Here is a 17,338-nt window from a genome sequence, read left to right on the forward strand (position 1 = left end):
GTCCTCTTTTGCCATGCTTCATCAAGGACAAAAAGCTTAATTTCTTCAAACATTTCTGATTGCAAAGACATACAGGGGTGTTGCTAGATCTAGATATCATGGGGCCTCATATCAAAAAAAAAAATATAGAAATTGTAAGCACCTTTGTGCCCCTCCTCCTCAAATTTCAGGTAGTCAGAATGGCATCTCAGTATTAGGTAGCCCTTCATTAAGGTAGGGAGGGGTGGTCTCTGCCTTTATACTTCAACTGCGGTCACCTGACACACCTCTGCGGGTGCCATCTTTCTTGCTGGAAAGTTTACCCAAACCTAACTTCAGAGAACACAGTTTTTATTTGCAGATACTTCAAACTCTCATAATATGCTTCCACAGAGAGTTTGTGTGCATTAAACACTAAGTGAACACCTGACATATCCAGTTTAGCAAATTTGGCCTTATTGGCTATTCATGAGGCAATTGGCTATTCATGAGGCGGTTGCCCTGCGGAAATTAGTTCATGCTACATTAGCACTATCCAGGAGCGCCACGGGGAGGCTTCCCAATGCCCCCATACAACCAGGGAGCCGCGGGGCCCCGAGCCATCTCACTGCTCGGAGACCACAGAGGCACCCCTGAGGAGGAGGCTGGGGGGTTCAGGCAACCCCCCCCCCCCAAGTGTGGCCAACGCTGGGGAGGGCCGTCCACACCCGCCTCCTAAGATTAAAAACAGGCACTTACCTTAACGTCCATTGCGTTCTGCTACTGAGCATGACTTGGGTGCAACACATAAGAAAGGAGTGAAGCATGGGTCACCCCAAGCTTGTGGAGCTCGGGGTTGGCTCACACACAGCACTCCAAGAAGGGGGGGGGGGGAGGACGGGTGCAGACAGCTAACTCCAGGGCTCACACCACCTAGAACAAGCCATCCACCTCCAAAGAGGGGATAGAAATGAAATGCTTCCACAGAGAGTTTAAAGTGAACCTCCAGACTAAAAATTGACTCAGCAGCACTGGAAAGGCCTGGTGTTTCTTTAACTGTTTCACAGACAGCATCAGAACTTTTTTTCTCTTATACAAGCCTCATTTTTAGCTGCATAGAAAAAAACTGCCCGGGCATTTTTCCCCTAATGCTGTGCAAAGCATGATGGGATTTCTGATGTTGTCGTTCTGCTGTTTTGGTGCAATTTTTTTTTTTTTACATTTTGAATTTGACATTTGAAGCCTAGCATGTGCAGATGGGAGGGGTAATCAGGACACAGTTGGAACTGTGTCTCCTGCTCCCTGTCGCCTCCTTTCAACCAAAAAAAATGGCTGCCCCCATAACAAAGATGGCAGCCCCCATGAATCACAAACATTTGTCTGTTCTTTTAAAACTGGGTGGGTAAGAGATTTTATTACCTATCTATTCTAATTAACATAACTAATGTAACTTAATGACAGTATGTTTGTTTAGGCGGAATTTCCCCTTTAATGTGTGCATTGAACACCTGACATATCTGGCTTAGCAAATTTGGCATTATTGGCTATTCATGAGGCAATGCTCATGCAAATATGCATTTGCTTTCACATGCCAAATCATGCAGGGTCAAAAACCAATACCGCAAAGCGGTTGCCCTGCGGGAATTAGTTCATGCTACATTAGCATTTTCATGGTATGGGTACTTCAGTACCATTGCATCATTATAAGGAAATATAAAGATGCTGCGCCACCTATTCAATAAGATCTTATCAATGACAAACACAAGTCCAAAATATAGTGCTTTTTTTTCCTCCCTTGTCAGGTAAACAGTCAGTGCGCTGTGTAGAAAATCCTCTGGATCAAGATAAAAGTAAAAAATAATCCACTGCGCGCTTCCACACCTAAAAACAGATCATATATATATAGTGTAATCCTGTTTTTACTATTACTTGGTATATCACACATCCACTGTGCAGGTGAAAGTTAAAGAGACACTGAAGCGAAAAAAAATATATGATATAGTGAATTGGTTGTGTACTATGAATAATTACTAGAAGATTAGCAGCAAAGAAAATATTCTCATATTTTTACTTTCAGGTATATAGTGTTTTTTCTAACATTGCATCATTCTCTAACATGTGCAGATTACACAACACTTAGCATTCAAAATGATTCGTTCAGAGCAGTCTGTGAACTAATGACCTCTCCTCTGGCAGAGAAAAAGTAAATAGTTAACTAACAGTTGAGATAATAAAAGTCAGAAAACAGCCCTCTCCACGACTTTGAAAGTCGTAGAGATTAATGGCTTTTTTGTATAGAGATAACAACTGGAGTTTCTTAACTCTTCCTGTACTGGAAACAATTAGACTGATGTATCTGATCTTAATGTTTTATTTCTTAGCTGTACTACACATACAAATCATAATATCATAATTTTTTCTTCGCTTCAGTGTCTCTTTAAGTGTCCACTCGTGATCCCACCACCTCTAGTATAAGAGCGGCTCACCAGATTGTAGCCACCAGATCAGGGTGGGGTGCTTGCTCAATATATGGTACATTAGGCTCATCAATGATCCATATCCAATTTCCAAAAGACTAATTAATTTTATTCCTCAATAAAAACATATAAAACTTTCATTGCGCAATATGTAAATACAGGTTAAAAACCACACTGCGCTCCTCGCGCCCTCTGTACACTTACAAGCTCCCCACAGGGGTTAGTAGCATGTCACAGCGGTAAGTCTGCTGGGCCTGGTGTGCCTCTCTACTGAGTCCGTGCGCGGCGTCCCGCTCGGTTCCCTCACGGCGTTCACCTCACCCGAACTTCCGCATACAGCGTCAGGCGTACTGGCTCCGCCCTACGCGTTTCGTCACTATGACTCATCAGCGTCTTATTTTTCCTCCCTTATCCTTGGCAGGTAAACAGTCAGTGCGCTGTGTAGAAAATTCTCTGGATCAAGATAAAAGTAAAAAATAAGCCGCTAATGAGTCATAGTGACGAAACGCGTAGGGCAGAGCCAGTACGCCTGACGCTGTATGCGGAAGTTCGGGTGAGGTGAACACCGTGAGGGAACCGAGCCATGCTCCTGCCACCCCCTGGCCACGCCCCCACCACGCATACCATAAAAATGTCATAAGAAAAATATGTTGTTTTACAATTCAAACCACACTGGTCCTTTCTATCCTGGTTAATTTTCCTTCATAGTAACATTTTAAAATTAGTAATATATCAATTTAAAGGATGGGAATAAAGTTTAGAGTTAATCAAACACATTTTTAGTATAGAAATATATGTATTTATATAGAAAGAGGGACAAAGTCCTGAAAGAGGGACAAATGAGGGTGAAAGGGGGACAGAGAGACAGGGCTCCCAAAAAGGGACTGTCCCTCTGAAAAAGGGACAGTTGGGAGCTATGCACTTTTCTACTTGGAGCAGAGGGCAGCGAGTGACAGGCTGTAAAATAGTCAGTGTCTCTTGCTGTAAAGCTGCCTATGGGCCCTTTTCCACTAGCAGTCGCTAGCGTTCACGCTGAACGCTAGCGATTGCTGAATCGCAATTACCGGCGATTCCCCGACGTTTGCGGCCGCGATTTTGCTATGCTCTGCATAGCAAAATCGCGGCAAATATCGCTCCGCCGCGCGTTCGCGTTCCTGTGCTGGTGGAAAAGGGCCCTATATCTCTGATCCTATCCTTCCTCAGCAGTCCTCACCCTCCTCCCTCCTACAGCCTCAATAAGCACCATACTTATGTTCCCAGCAGCCATAGGTATGCATTGGATCATTTTTCTATTTTTCTTACTTTCAGCTATAATAAATAAGTAGAAACTAACGACACAGCTGTTTACTGCAGAAGTCATAAGCAACTGATTCTTAGTAACACAGAATATGGAAACATTTTCACCCTCAAACATAAATATACTGTGTATACAGGTATGTGTATCATGTAGAAGGGAAATAAATACAATTGTTCCTTCATCCAATATGGCCGCCAGTGAATTTCCTCTGCGTTACGTTATTGGTTCCTTGCTGGTCATGTGACTACCCGGGAGGTCATGTGACAAAAGTGACGGAGCAGGAACATGATTCTAGCGAGGACGGCGCAGAGTTTGTGGAGGGTTTCCAGATGTGTGACACGTGCGGCGGGGGGCTGCCCGAGAGCTCAGCAATGGGGTCTCCAACGCAGGGGTCTCAGTGGGGCTTCCCGATATGTGATGACCTCCAAGGGCCGAGGTCGCTCGCACAGCTGCAGACAGCGATGTCCTCTTACGCTGCTGAGCGCTGCAGGTGAGGGGCAAGCCTACGCCCTGCTGGTGTGTGACTGCCAGCCAACCACAGGAGCACTGTCAGCCGGACGTCTCACTCTGCTGTATAGGGAGGCTTGCCAGTGCTTGAGCTCCAGCATGGACTAGCTCAGCACTCCCAAGAAAGCATTGGTATAGCTCATGCAATGTGCTGCCTCTGATCCTTCCCAGGACGAAGGACACGCTAATCCTACCTGCTGAAGTGCTGGGGAGGTTCACAGCTCATGCTGCATTCTCAGTTTGGTAGTATACACCCTCTACCTACTCACAGAACTGCCTGCTACCTATTCCAAGGCTCACCCATTTTAGTTGCCACATTTCTCTCCTGCACAGTGCATACCTCCCAACTTTTTGAGATGAGAAAAAGGGACACTTAAAGAGACTCTGTAACAATTTTTTCAGCCTTAGTTCTTCTATCCTATGAGTTCCTATGCCTGTTCTAATGTGCTGGGGCTTACTGCAGCTCTTCCTAATTACACTGTCTCTGTAATAAATCAATGTATCTTTCCTCTGTCCTGTTTGTCGGGCTAAGGCTTTGATTGTGTGGAATGTGCAGGGCTGCTTGTGATTGGTAGAAGCGATACACACCCTCTGCAGGCCCCCTGCACACTCTGAGATGACTCACACACTATGCTTAGCTGAGCCTATTAGAAGCTGGTTAGTTTGTTTGTAAACATTGCCTAAAACTGTTAATTACAAGCCAGGATTGCAGCAGAGAGTGGCAGAAACAGCACAGAGGGGCACAGGAGAAAATAAGGAATAGAATGGTATGCTTTTTAGTGTAAGAATATTAGAGTACAGATTCTCTTTAAGCCACGCTTCTGCTACAACCCTGGCCACGCCCTCACCATGCCTCTAGTCACGCATACCATAAAGATTTCATAAGAAAAATATGTTGTTTTATAATTCAAACCACACTGGTCCTTTGTATCCTGGTTCATGTTCCTTCCTCCTTAGGGACATAAAGTCCTAAAAGAGGAGCAAATGAGGGTGAAAGAGGGACAGAACTCCCAAAAAGGGACTGTCCCTCCGAAAAAGGGACAGTTGGGAGCTATGACAGTGCTGTATTGACAGTGTTATCTATTCATTCAGTGTGCACGTTTTTAAAGTGGCCTGACATTTTGCACAGGACAGAAGGAAAACATAGAGAACTAATGACTTAGTCCGTTTAAAAACGGGCTAGGTCTGTCACTAATACCGCCGCGTGCCCGCAGCGCATGCACACCCGTCCCTTCTGGCCCCGTCCTCCTCCAGCTCTCCGCAGTGTCTGCGTCTGACCCTGCACATGCGCGGTGCAAAAAAGCACTGACACAGGGACGGACGCAGGGACATTAGGGTTTTATTATATAGGATGCACCCTGTATGTATTTAGAGAGTTTAGCCTGTCTGATCTCCCCTAATCTGTGACTAATCACAAATTGTAATTTGATCTCTCCCATGTGTCACCTGACTGCCACTCCAGATAAGCTAATTTGAAAGCACAGACTGTTTACAATATGTCTGCTTCCAAGAAAGCAGGAAGTAGAACCCATGTAGATTTATTTCAGGATTTATATCAGCTGTAACATACAAATGTTTCTTTTATAGAGACATTGAAGTGAAACAAATTGATATGATTTGTATGTGTAGTACAGCTAAGAAATACAACATTAGGAGCAGAGACATAAGTCTAATAGTATGTCCAGTACAGAAAGAGTTAAGAAATTCCAGTTATCTATGCAAACAAAGCCATTGAGCTCCAAGACTTTCAAAGTCGCAGAGAGCTCTGTCTTCTGAAGCTTATCTCAAGTGTTTGGCACTGTGTTTTTTTTTCTGCAGAGAACAGTTCAAAAGTTCACTATTTAATCCAAATTGAACAAAACCCACCAAATTTAATGGGTATGGTTGCATATAGCTTCAATAACATGCAAAATCAAACTATAGCACCTCCTAAAAACAGGACATTGCCCAAGCATATACCCTCCCAAGGATCCCATGGACTTAACCATAAATACTGACTTGCCAGCAATGGAATAACTTCCTAAATCCACCACATAAATATCTTGAAAAGCAAATATAGTAAAAGTTCTTGGCCAAAAAAAAAGGATTATGCACGATCTAATCCAAGAATATGTAGATATAAATTTCCATAGGAATCATTTAAGCCAAGTTCAAATCTCATCCAGACCAGGGAGAGGCACTTGTGACAACTCCTGATGATTTAAAGGTTTACAATCCACCAACGGTAGTTCAAAGTATGTACTGATATGAAAAATGATTGAAAGCAAACCTGTTTGTATAGCGTTTCATGGGTCATCCCTCCACGTGCACACCAGCGTTGTTGCGAGGAGAACTTTTCTATTTATTGTCCTCATCAGCTCACATAGCCCATAATAGACTCCGCTGGTTGCGGCGGTGTGTATATTGGACGCTGTATTAAGCAAAGTCTGTTAGCATAGAAATGCTAAATTGCAATAAGTACACAGTTCCATGTGTGCGATCCACCTGCTCATCGATTGCCAACCAAACTATGCTTAGGCAATGTCCTGTTTTTAGGTAGTGCTATAGTTTGTATTTGCATGTTATTGAAGATATATACAACCATACCCATTACATTTTATGGGTTTTGTTCAATTTGGATTAAACGGTGAAGCATATTTTTTGCAATAAATGGTTCTCTCCTTTTTGAGTGGTGCAGCTATGCTGGTGCGCTCGCTTCTTTTTTTATTGAGTATATTTACCAATGCTAGCACCGGGGTTGTTTCATCTATAAATTCATTGAACTAGTTTGTGCTCTCTTTTTTTCAAAAGTTCACTAGCCTGCTCTGTAAAATCATGTAGAATGTTGAGTAGTGTGTAAACTGCAAATATTAGAGAATGATGCAATGTTATAAAAAAACACTATTACTGAAAATAAAAATGTGAGAATATTTTCTTTGCTACTAATGTTCTAGTAATTATCCATACTACGCTACCAATTCATTCATAATCATAATCCTATCATTATTCAGTGTCTCTTTAAGGCTCTCTTCACACTGCATGCGATTCCAATTCTGATTTTTAATAGTTTTTTTTTACATCCGATTCCGATTTTTAATCGATGCTGCATGCTGCGCTTTTTCCTCTGGTTTTCTGTTGATTGCATTCAGGGAAAATTGGAATTGCAAATCGGAGTTGCAAAATGGATTTGCAGTGTGCAGGGAGCCTAAAGGTTATGCTGCTGCTGCGTATCTTTTAGAGCAGAGAGCAAGTTCTTAGTTCGGGTTTGCTTTAACTGTTTTTACCATTTTAGATTAAAAAAAAGGCACCGCTAAAGTTTTCATGTAACTGTTGCTTTCAGCATTTTCCATCTTCTCTAAAACTACTGAGAAGGATGAGGACCTTTCCGAGCCAGAAGAAGAGATAGTCTTTCTGCTGAAGAAAAGTAAGGTGAGATGCAGTTCATCAGTCTGACCGCCCTTTTGTTTTTTTAATATTTTGTGAGTGTTGCATATGTACTGTATTTTTCGTACTATGAAATACACTTTTTCTCCCCCAAAAGCGTTGAGAAAATGTCCCTGCGTCTTATAGTCCAAATACAGAGACCTCCCCGACTGACGATCACCCGCCGATACGACCCGCCGCAATGTCGGGAACTCCCTGTACTTTCCTTCTGCACTGCCTGTGTAATTGTAATTAGCAGCAGCAGCCGCATGCATCTCTCACCTGATCTTGGGAGCCTGTGGCAATCAGCTGCTTCTCCTCTCTCTCGCTCACTCCTTCCCCCTAGTGCCGGCACTTCCTGGCCACGTCATTAAACACGTGACTGGCACTAGGGGGAAGGAGTGAGCGAGAGCAGAAGCAGCTGATCACCGCGGGCTCCCAGGATCAGGTGAGAGAGGCATGCGGCTGTCGCTGCAAAAGAGCACACCGGGGAGTGCAAGGGAACAGGAGGAGGACACAATAATTGGGGGTGAGAACTTCTACAAGACGCTCCTGCACCATGGACAAATATATATCTCCCTGGTTTTTGCCCTCTAAACCTAGGTGTGTCTTATATTCTGAAGCGTCTTATACTATAGAGAGAGAGATTTATTTTTTTTTGCCCTCTAATCCTAGATGTATCTTTTTGTCCGGAGCATCATCTTATCCTCGATAGATGCAGAATCGGCGGCTCTAGTGGCTGTTTAGAATTGTCCTTTATCCTTTGTATATAGTTATAAAGATTCTCCTAACACCTATGCAGCTTTTTGCAAAAACGCTCCTTTTGCCACATCATGATTTTGATCAACTGGAAGTTTATCAATTGGCTTGCTAGGTCTAATAGATCACTTGGATTGGCTTGGCAGCTTAGATTACATTTAGGGCTAGTTCACAGTGCTCAGTTGCCTTGCAGAATAATTCTGCATGTCGACTCACTGCCCATACAATCTATGAGCTGTTCACAGTACTGTGTTGTAACAAATTATGTTATATTATGCTATATATGCTATATATATATATATATATATCTTGCTGCATGCAGGCTTTGTATAAAAGTCTGTGTACAATGTCCATTGCAGTTCACACTCAATTAAAATGTGTGTGTTAGGGGTGGTGCACACCAAGAGTGCTTTTCAGATTGCCAGTGCGTTGAAAAGCAATTGGCTACTAAAACCCTATGAGGGTGTTCCCACAGCAGAATTGTGATTTTTCTAAAATCGCAAACTCGCTACATGTAGCTTTTTTTATTTTATTTTTTTTGGAGCGATTCAGCTTGAATGAATGAGCAAAATGCTCATTCATTCAAAAATCGCTCTGATAATCGCTTCACAAAATCGCTAAGTGCTAGCAATTGCAATAGCGATTTTGGTGTTCACTAGCCCTTAGTGTGAATCCAGCCAAAGGGCAGGTGCACAGGGGTCCATTGTATAACGCACGCGTAATGAGTGGAGACTGCCCATAGACTTGTATTGGAGATTTTAAGGTCCTAGTTCAGCCAACCATTTTTTAAAGGAACACTATCAAGCCAAGTGTTTTAAAGTGACAATGTAAAAATAATGCCTAAGTAGCTGTGTAAACATTTTCCTACTTTGTATGTTAAATATCAAAGGCAAAAGTGTAATTCACTGTGTGTATATTTTAGTTTGGTTGAAATGTCTCATTTGCATAAGCGAATCTCTGCTTTCTGACATGTAATATAGAAGCAGAGTTGTATGAAATGCTTCTCTCGGGTTTCACATAATACTATCACAAATGTTTATGTTGCACATAAGACACTTCCTCTGCTTTCTGCAGACAGCTCTCAGAGACGGGCAGTGAGAGCTTTCTCTCACACACAGGTTTAACAGATGCAGAGTGAGGGAATTCCCCCTTCCTTTCATTATGTAGTTCGTCAGATTTTGGCGTCACTGAAGTGTGAAAGGAATCTGATAGCAGTAAACAAAGAGATAAGCAGTCAAATGTATACACCAGTACTTAGAGACACTGAAGTGTCAAAAAACATCTTTTTATTTAATAAGTGTTTAACATAATAGCCCTAACTAAACCGTCGCATTCCCAACGCTGTAAACTATCTAAATCCCCCTTAACTCCCCCATCCCTCTCCCCTGCAAAATCCACGACTTTCTTGGTCATGGATTTTGCTGCCCTAAGCGCTTCCGTGTGAGGCAGAGCTATTAGCTGCAGCCCTGCCTCACACGCGTCTGTCAGCGGCGGATATCCGCCTCTCCCCCCCCCCCCCCCATCCCTCTCAGTGAAGGAAGACTGAGAGGGGCGGGGGAGAGGCGGCGATGCGCCGCTGACAGACGCGTGTGAGGCAGAGCTGCGGCTAATAGCTCTGCCTCACACGGAAGCGCTGCCCGGATTGCCCCCCGTTTGGGGGCAGTTTGGGGGTATTAAGTTAGATTAAAGCGGCGGGGATGCGTCGGTTTAGGTAGGGTTATTGTGTTAAATACTTTTATTAAATAAAAAGATCAGGTTTTTTTGAGACTTCAGAGTCTCTTTAACAGCACTTCCCAAACAATTCCTATCTCCATTGAAAAAACATGTTAATCCATAGTATTCCTTTAACATAGAGGTGTGACGCTGCTCAGGGCCTCTGTTCACCCCTCCTCCCATATTGAGTTGAGTTATCTTTTTTTTTATTGTGGAGCATCATCCTTACTGTTGCCATCACTCTGCAGCACTATAGTGTGGTGTCATCAAGGGGGGGGGGGGTAGGGTAGGGGAGCAGTACAGTTTTGATACATTGTCCTAGCATTTGTAGTTAAACTTTTAACACCAGCAATTCTGACTGTCTTAATAATGAAATACATGGAAACAAGTTAGAGTTCAGTTCCATTTTTAAAGCAAGAACTAAGCACGCAGCTTATTTTATTTTCACTTTTCCTTTTTGTCTTTATTTAGCTCAGCATTATGAAAGGTGAATTGGATGAAGCAGAGGAGCTTTTGCACAAGATCCTCCACCTGGCTCAGCAATGTGAAAGCAAGCGTGCCGTCATCTACACCTATGATCTGGTACGCTGCTGGATCCTGCTTGTCCTCTTCCAATACTTATCACTTCAGTTGAAGAAAATATGAATGACCTCCATCATAGGAAGCCCCTGTATGAACCCTGTCAGGGCCAATCATCTGACATGGATGACTGTTTGCACTGCAGCCTCCCCCCATTTTAAAGTGCTCCAAATATATATGTAACCTGTGCCTTTGCTGAACTGTGCAATGCCAATGGGATTGCGGGAAGACTTTTTTTGTTTGGCTACAGTAACGAGCTTATCTCAAAATATAAATAACAGGAGCTTCCCATTTCAGATAAGATAAGGATATTGTGACCTTTGAAGAGTTTACATAGTGATGTAAGCATGCTATCTAGGTGATGTTTGCTGTGGGAAAAACAGTAATCTGTGAAATAAGCAGTAAATTAATGCTGAGCTGGACTAAAAAAAATGAAGGACAGAAGTGATGTCACTTTAAAGAGATATTGTCACCATAAAAATCAAATTTCAACAGCAACTGGTCTGAGTGTATTAAGTGATAAAGATGCTAATCCTGCATTCAAAACTTGCAAAAAATGTTCTGCTTTTATGGTTTGGAGTTATCACATACTTTAGGAGCACTGGCCCTAGTGCCAAACAGTTGAATGCTGGGAGTTCTTTTTATCTATAATATATTCCTCTTCTTCCATTTATTTCCCTGCCTAGCTGCTTATCAGAAACATTCTGTGATCACTTGTTTACAAGCAAGGCTGAAGTGACTCAGCGATTGGATGTGTAAATAAAAAAAAAGACAGTGCCGTTTCTGGTATACACCTCAGTGGGAGTGTCTGAAGACTCTGGGAGGAGGGCAGCTAATGAATACACAATGAGCAAGAGAAGGGAGGGGGGAAAAGAGTCAGGGAGGATATGATGTCAGCATTAGCTTGGCAAGATGGCCACTGCCTAGAATAGGATTTTCTGCTTTCCCTTCATAAAATTCACAGGAATCATTACGTGGATAGCACAATACATCTGTTATGTAAGTAGAAGTAGTATTTAACTACTTTATCTACTAAAACACCTGTAGGATGAAACTCAATATTAACTGAAAAAAAAATGAAAATGAATCATCCAATATCAACCTGTCCTGTTTTTAGTGTTCAAAGATTTAAGAGAAATGCGATATGAAGAAAAAAAAAAAAAGAATTTTTGCTGGTTTTCATCTTTACTGTTTCTGTGATGCTTAAAGGGAACCAGAGATGAACGATTCACACAAAATAAACATATCAGTTGATAGCTTGTAAAAAAATAAATGCTCTACCTGATAATTTTGCCACTCTGGTGTGCCTTTTTGAGTGTTTTTTTATCCATTATTGCTCCAGGAAATATCCAATATGGCCGCCGGCTCATATCCCTTCTGCTTCCAGGTTATAAGATGTTCTGGATGTGCTGTCTAGCCACTATGAGACTATAAACAAGCAGGGCTGCTGCAGCCTTTCATCTGTCTGCTTTCAACTTTATTATTCTGGTATGCTGTGTGGCTGCCTGTAGGAAGTGTCTCTCATAGAAATGAAACTGCATACAGTAGATAATGACTGACTGCACACAGATACACTTGTCTGTTTCAGAGCTTCTTTCTCGGCAGCAGCAACCCCTCCCATGTCAACAGCTCTGAGTAGGAAATCTGAGCCAGGTGGGGGCAGGCTTGGGCTTGAAAAGACTCCACAGAAGAGTCACTCAGCTATAATGATTCCAGGTCAAACCTAGACTGAATCAGTCGGTGGATTCTTATCACAGTTGATAACAGACAGATTAGACTGAGAAGAATAAAACTAAGAGCATGATAGGTGTTTACTGTCATGTTCCCACTGATAAATGTAATAAAATACATGAGGGTGCTTCGTCTCTGTTTCTCTTTAAAGGGATTCTGACCTCTGCGTAAAATAAAAAGTTTCACTTGCCTTGGGCCTCCTCCTACCCACCGTAGGCGGCGAGGTCTCCCAGTGTCGTCCTGGCTCCTCTTCGTGTGCGTCTGCCGGCCCCCGTTACTGGCGACACCCAGGCCAGCTCTTCCTGGTTAATGACACACCGCGTCATCACGGCGGCCGGCATGATAACGCGGTGCGTCATTAACCAGGAAGAGCCGGCTCTGGTGTCGCCAGTAACGGGGGCCGGTGGACGCACACGGAGAGGAGCCAGGACGACGCCGGGAGACCTCTCCGCCTACGGTGGGCTGGAGGAGGCCCAAGGCAAGTTAAACTTTTTATTTTATGTAGAGGTCAGAGTCCCTTTAAGCATCACAGAAACCGTAAAGATGAAAACCAGCAGAAAGTCTTTCTTTCTTTTTTTTTTCTTTTTTCATATCGCATTTCTCTTAAATCTGTGAACACTAAAAACAGGACAGGTTGATATTGGATGATTCATTTTCTTTTTTTCTGTTAATATTGAGTTTCATCCCACAGGTGTTTTCACCTTCAGGACGAAGGCAATTTCCCCCTGTCAGCGCTCCGTTCATTCGCTAATAATGTTATCAGTACTTATTACACATAAATGATTTATATCTTTTTTTTTTGCCACCAATTATGCTTTCTTTGGGTGGTACATTTTGCTAAGAATTATTTTATTTAAAGAGAACCCGAGGTGGGTTTGAAGAATATTATCTGCATACAGAGGCTGGATCTGCCTATACAGCCCAGCCTCTGTTGCTATCCCAAACCCCCCTAAGGTCCCCCTGCACTCTACAATCCCTCATAAATCACAGCCACGCTGCTGACAAACAGCTTGTCAGAGCTGGCTGTGTTTATCTCTATAGTGTCAGTCTGCTGCTCTCCCCGCCTCCTGCAGAACTCCAGTCCCCGCCTGCATCCCTTCCCTCCCTGCTGATTGGAGGGAAGGGACGGGGGCAGGGACTGGAGCTATGCAGGAGGTTGGGGAGCAGCTGAGACTGACACTACAGATGTAAACACAGCCTCACAGCATGGCTGTGATTTATAATAATAATAATTCCTTTTTTTGTATAGCGCCTTTCTCCTGTCGGACTCAAAGCGCTTGCGAGGCAGCCACAAGAGCGCACTCAGTAGGCAGTAGCAGTGTTAGGGAGCCTTGCCCAATGAACTCCTTACTGAATAGGTGCTGGCTTACTGAGTAGGAAGAGCCAGGATTTGAACCCAGGACTCCTACATCAGAGGCAGAGCACTTAACCATTACACTATCCAGCCACATTTATGAGGGATTGCAGAGTGCAGGGGGGCCTTAGTGGGGTTTGGGATAGCAACAGAGGCTGGGCTGTATAGGCAGATCCAGCCTCTGTATGCAGATAACATTCTTTAAACACACCTCAGGTTCTCTTTAAAATGCATTTTAACAGGAATAATAAGAAAAAAAAATCATTTTTTTCTCAGTTTTTGGCCAGTATAGTTTTAAAATAAAATGTTCTACTGTGGATAAAATCCACACATTTTGTTTGCCCATTTGTACCGATTATTGCAACGTTCAAAATATTTCTCTAGCACAATGTATGGCACAAATATTTTATTTAGAAATAAAGGTGCATTTTTTTCAGTTTTGCATCCATCACTAATTCCAAACCCATATTGGCTCAAGGTAATAAGGTATATAGTAATATTCCTTCACAACATGCATATTAAAAAGTTTTGTCCCTAGGGTTACTATTTGTGTTTTTTTTATAATTTTTTTTTTACTGTATTTTTTTTTTTTTAAGCTTGTGTTTTTATTTTTTTTAGTTAATGGGCAGGGTGGGAAGTCAATCAGTTTTTATTTAGTGTGTATTGTTTTTTTTTTTTTTTTTTTTTTTTTTTCCCATTTCTACTTTAATTTTACTTTTTGTCCACTAGGTGGTGCTAAGCACTCTCTTGGAATCTACCAGGAAGTACGAGATTTTTTTTAATTTTTTTTTTAATTTTTTTTTACTTTACATGAATCAAGATGCCTCCTGATTGGAGGCATCTTGATTCACTCACAGGGGATCGTTTGACTCGGGGGAACACTCGTTCCTCTTCTGCAATCAATCTCCTGTAATAGTGGCTGGGAATGAGCCGCCTGCACACGGAGATATGCGTGCACAATGGCCACAGCACTGCTGGACTTATATATTTGTCCAGATTGCCTTTGAGTGGCGATTTTTGGACAGATATATCCGTCCAGATTGGCTTAAGTGGTTAAAGTAAGCCTGAGCTGGAGCAAATAAAAAGATTTGATACTTACCCGAGGCTTTCTCCAGCCCCAAGAGCACTGATGCATCCCTAGTCATCTCCCCAGTGTCTCCATTCACCTGGTATTGGTCCCGCTAATCTGTCTCAGGCACGCCAGCCGTCTCTTCTGCGAGACTGAGCCAGATTACCGGGACCGATACCAGGCGAGCGGAGGCACTCGGGAGGCCGGCAAGGGACACATCAGTGCTCATGGGGCTGGAGAAATCCCTGGGGAAGTATCAAATCTTTTTATTTGCCCATTGCAGAAAAACTTTAAAGCAGGGATTTTTAACCCTGTCCTCAAGTACCACCAACAGTGCATGTTTTGTGGAAATCCACAGAGGTAGTTATCAGCTCTGCTGAGACACTAATTACCTCACCTGTGAATGTTTGTGGTGTTCTGCAAAACATATACTGTTGGTGGGCCTTGAGGATAAGGTTAGGAAGCCCTGCTTTAAAGGACAACTGTATTGAGAAGAATATGGAGGCTGCCATATTTATTTCCTTTTAAACAATACCAGTTGCCTGGCAGCCCAGCTGATCTATTTGGCTGCAGTAGTGTAGGAATAACACCAGAAACAAGCATGCAGCTAATCTTGTCAGATTACTAAACTCTAAAGTTAGTAGAGGCAGAGGATCAGCAGGACAGCCATTTAAGTGGTATTGCTTACAAGGAAATAAATATGGCAGCCTCCATATACCACTTCAGTTGTCCTTTTAAAGCTGTATACTAGCATGGTAATTCTTTAACTGTTGAGCGGTTATTAGGCTACTTAGTAGTCTTTTTATCTGATTCAAAGCTGAACTGAAAATGTAAAATACAATTTAGTCTGATCTATCTTGACTGAATGGTGTGGTTTATTTAGGCCATAGACCGGAGACAGCTGTCTATTGTACACCAAGTGTCTCTTTTCGGTCGTACATAATTAGATATAGCACTGGCCATCACACATGTAGTGCTCTTTTTGTTTGCTTTTTCATAGCAATAAAATATATTAAAGGAACACTGCATTAAAAAATAAACCTTATATATAATGGAATTTATTTCTCTCTCTTCAGATGGCAAACCTGGCGTTCCTGAGGGGCCAGCATGATAATGTGAGTATTTAGAGAAAGCATTTTGTCATTCTAAATCTAGGTACACACATGAGATCAAAATCTTTGACCAATTTTACCACCTTTTATGTAGTATGAGAGCTTACCTACACAGTCTATTCTATTGAGCTGAGTACACACATCAGATAAAAATCTTTGTAAACGGAGGAATTTATCTGTCCCATAGGTCTGTCAGGGAGGTTTGAAAGACTGATATTTCTAATGCTAAGTACACACTGAGATTTTCTAGCAAGTTTACTGTCAGCTCAATTATTTGCAACATGTCTGATCTGATTTCTGATCAACTTCTGACTGTTTTCAGTTCATTACCATCGGAAATCAGATCGGACATGTTGGAAATAATCAGTCTGACAGTAAATATGCCAGGAAATCTCATAGGCCTCAATTCAGTAAGCTTTATCAAACACTTTATCAAGTGTTTGATAATTTACCTCATAAGTAAAATCTAATTTTGAATTCACTAAGGTGTTATAAATGTATTGAATGTTTTATCGATAAAATGTTCAATAAATATGTAACACCTTAGTGAATTCAAAATTAGATTTTACCCATAAGGTAAATTATCAAACATTTGATTAAGTGTTTGATAAAGCTTAGTGAATTGAGGCCTATATAGTGTATACCTAACATTAACCCTCCTGGCGGTTCATTTTTTTTCTGCCAAATAGGCAGAAATCCATTTTAAAAAAAAACATTTTTTCCCAGGACGTCTCAGGACAGCAACCCTGAGACTTGTCTCCTTCCATTTTAGATTGGACAGGACGCTAGTTAAAAAATTAACATAATGAGATTAGGCAGGAACAGGCAGCATATATAAGACAGCATTCCCTTACCCTCCTCAGTTGTTTTCCTGTCCAGCAGGATGCTGGTTCGCTGGAGGGGCTGGCTACCCATGAGGGAACTTCAGGAGCCGCGGCTGCCACGCTTTCCGACTTGCGCTGGTCAGTTGGAGCCATGCGCGGACGCTGGCGCACGCATCTGCCTCTCCCTGCATTGTGCGCAGACGCGCTGAAGACTGGAGGTCTTCCGTAGACGGACTTCCGCCGGAAGGACGCACGCATCACATGACGGAGTCATGTGATCGGCTGAGAGGAAGGAGGAAGTCAGCCTGGCGTGCGCTGCAGCGGCCATTCACCGCTATAGAGCTAGGGCTCCGAATCAAGGCGGAAACGGCGCGGATCAGGTAAAAGACCTCAGGTGCATAACCTGAGTTTGGGCGGAGCACCACAGAGTGCTATTTAAGATGGCATCATGGTCATTTTTTCTATTAGGCTGACCATGGAAACACCCGCAGGCTCTTGCTCCCAGGGCTCTGAGGAGACAAGCTCCACTCCCTCTCTGGTATGTGTCACATTGATT

General features: G+C 42.6%; 1 protein-coding gene across 1 annotated transcript in view; it reads left to right on the forward strand.

Annotated features, from left to right (window-relative positions):
- The first annotated feature begins 3,980 nt into the window (after positions 1–3,980).
- The window catches only part of TTC19 (tetratricopeptide repeat domain 19), a 40,959-nt gene continuing 27,601 nt past the window's right edge, over positions 3,981–17,338 (forward strand). The window contains exons 1-4 of the mRNA XM_068266018.1: positions 3,981–4,222; positions 7,559–7,647; positions 10,585–10,695; positions 15,923–15,961. Of these exons, the coding sequence (XP_068122119.1) occupies positions 4,018–4,222; positions 7,559–7,647; positions 10,585–10,695; positions 15,923–15,961 (444 nt within the window). The 5' untranslated portion in view covers positions 3,981–4,017. The remainder of the gene's footprint in view (positions 4,223–7,558; positions 7,648–10,584; positions 10,696–15,922; positions 15,962–17,338) is intronic.

This window comes from Hyperolius riggenbachi, chromosome 2 (genome assembly GCF_040937935.1).
Source record: "Hyperolius riggenbachi isolate aHypRig1 chromosome 2, aHypRig1.pri, whole genome shotgun sequence".
Lineage (NCBI taxonomy): Eukaryota > Metazoa > Chordata > Amphibia > Anura > Hyperoliidae > Hyperolius > Hyperolius riggenbachi.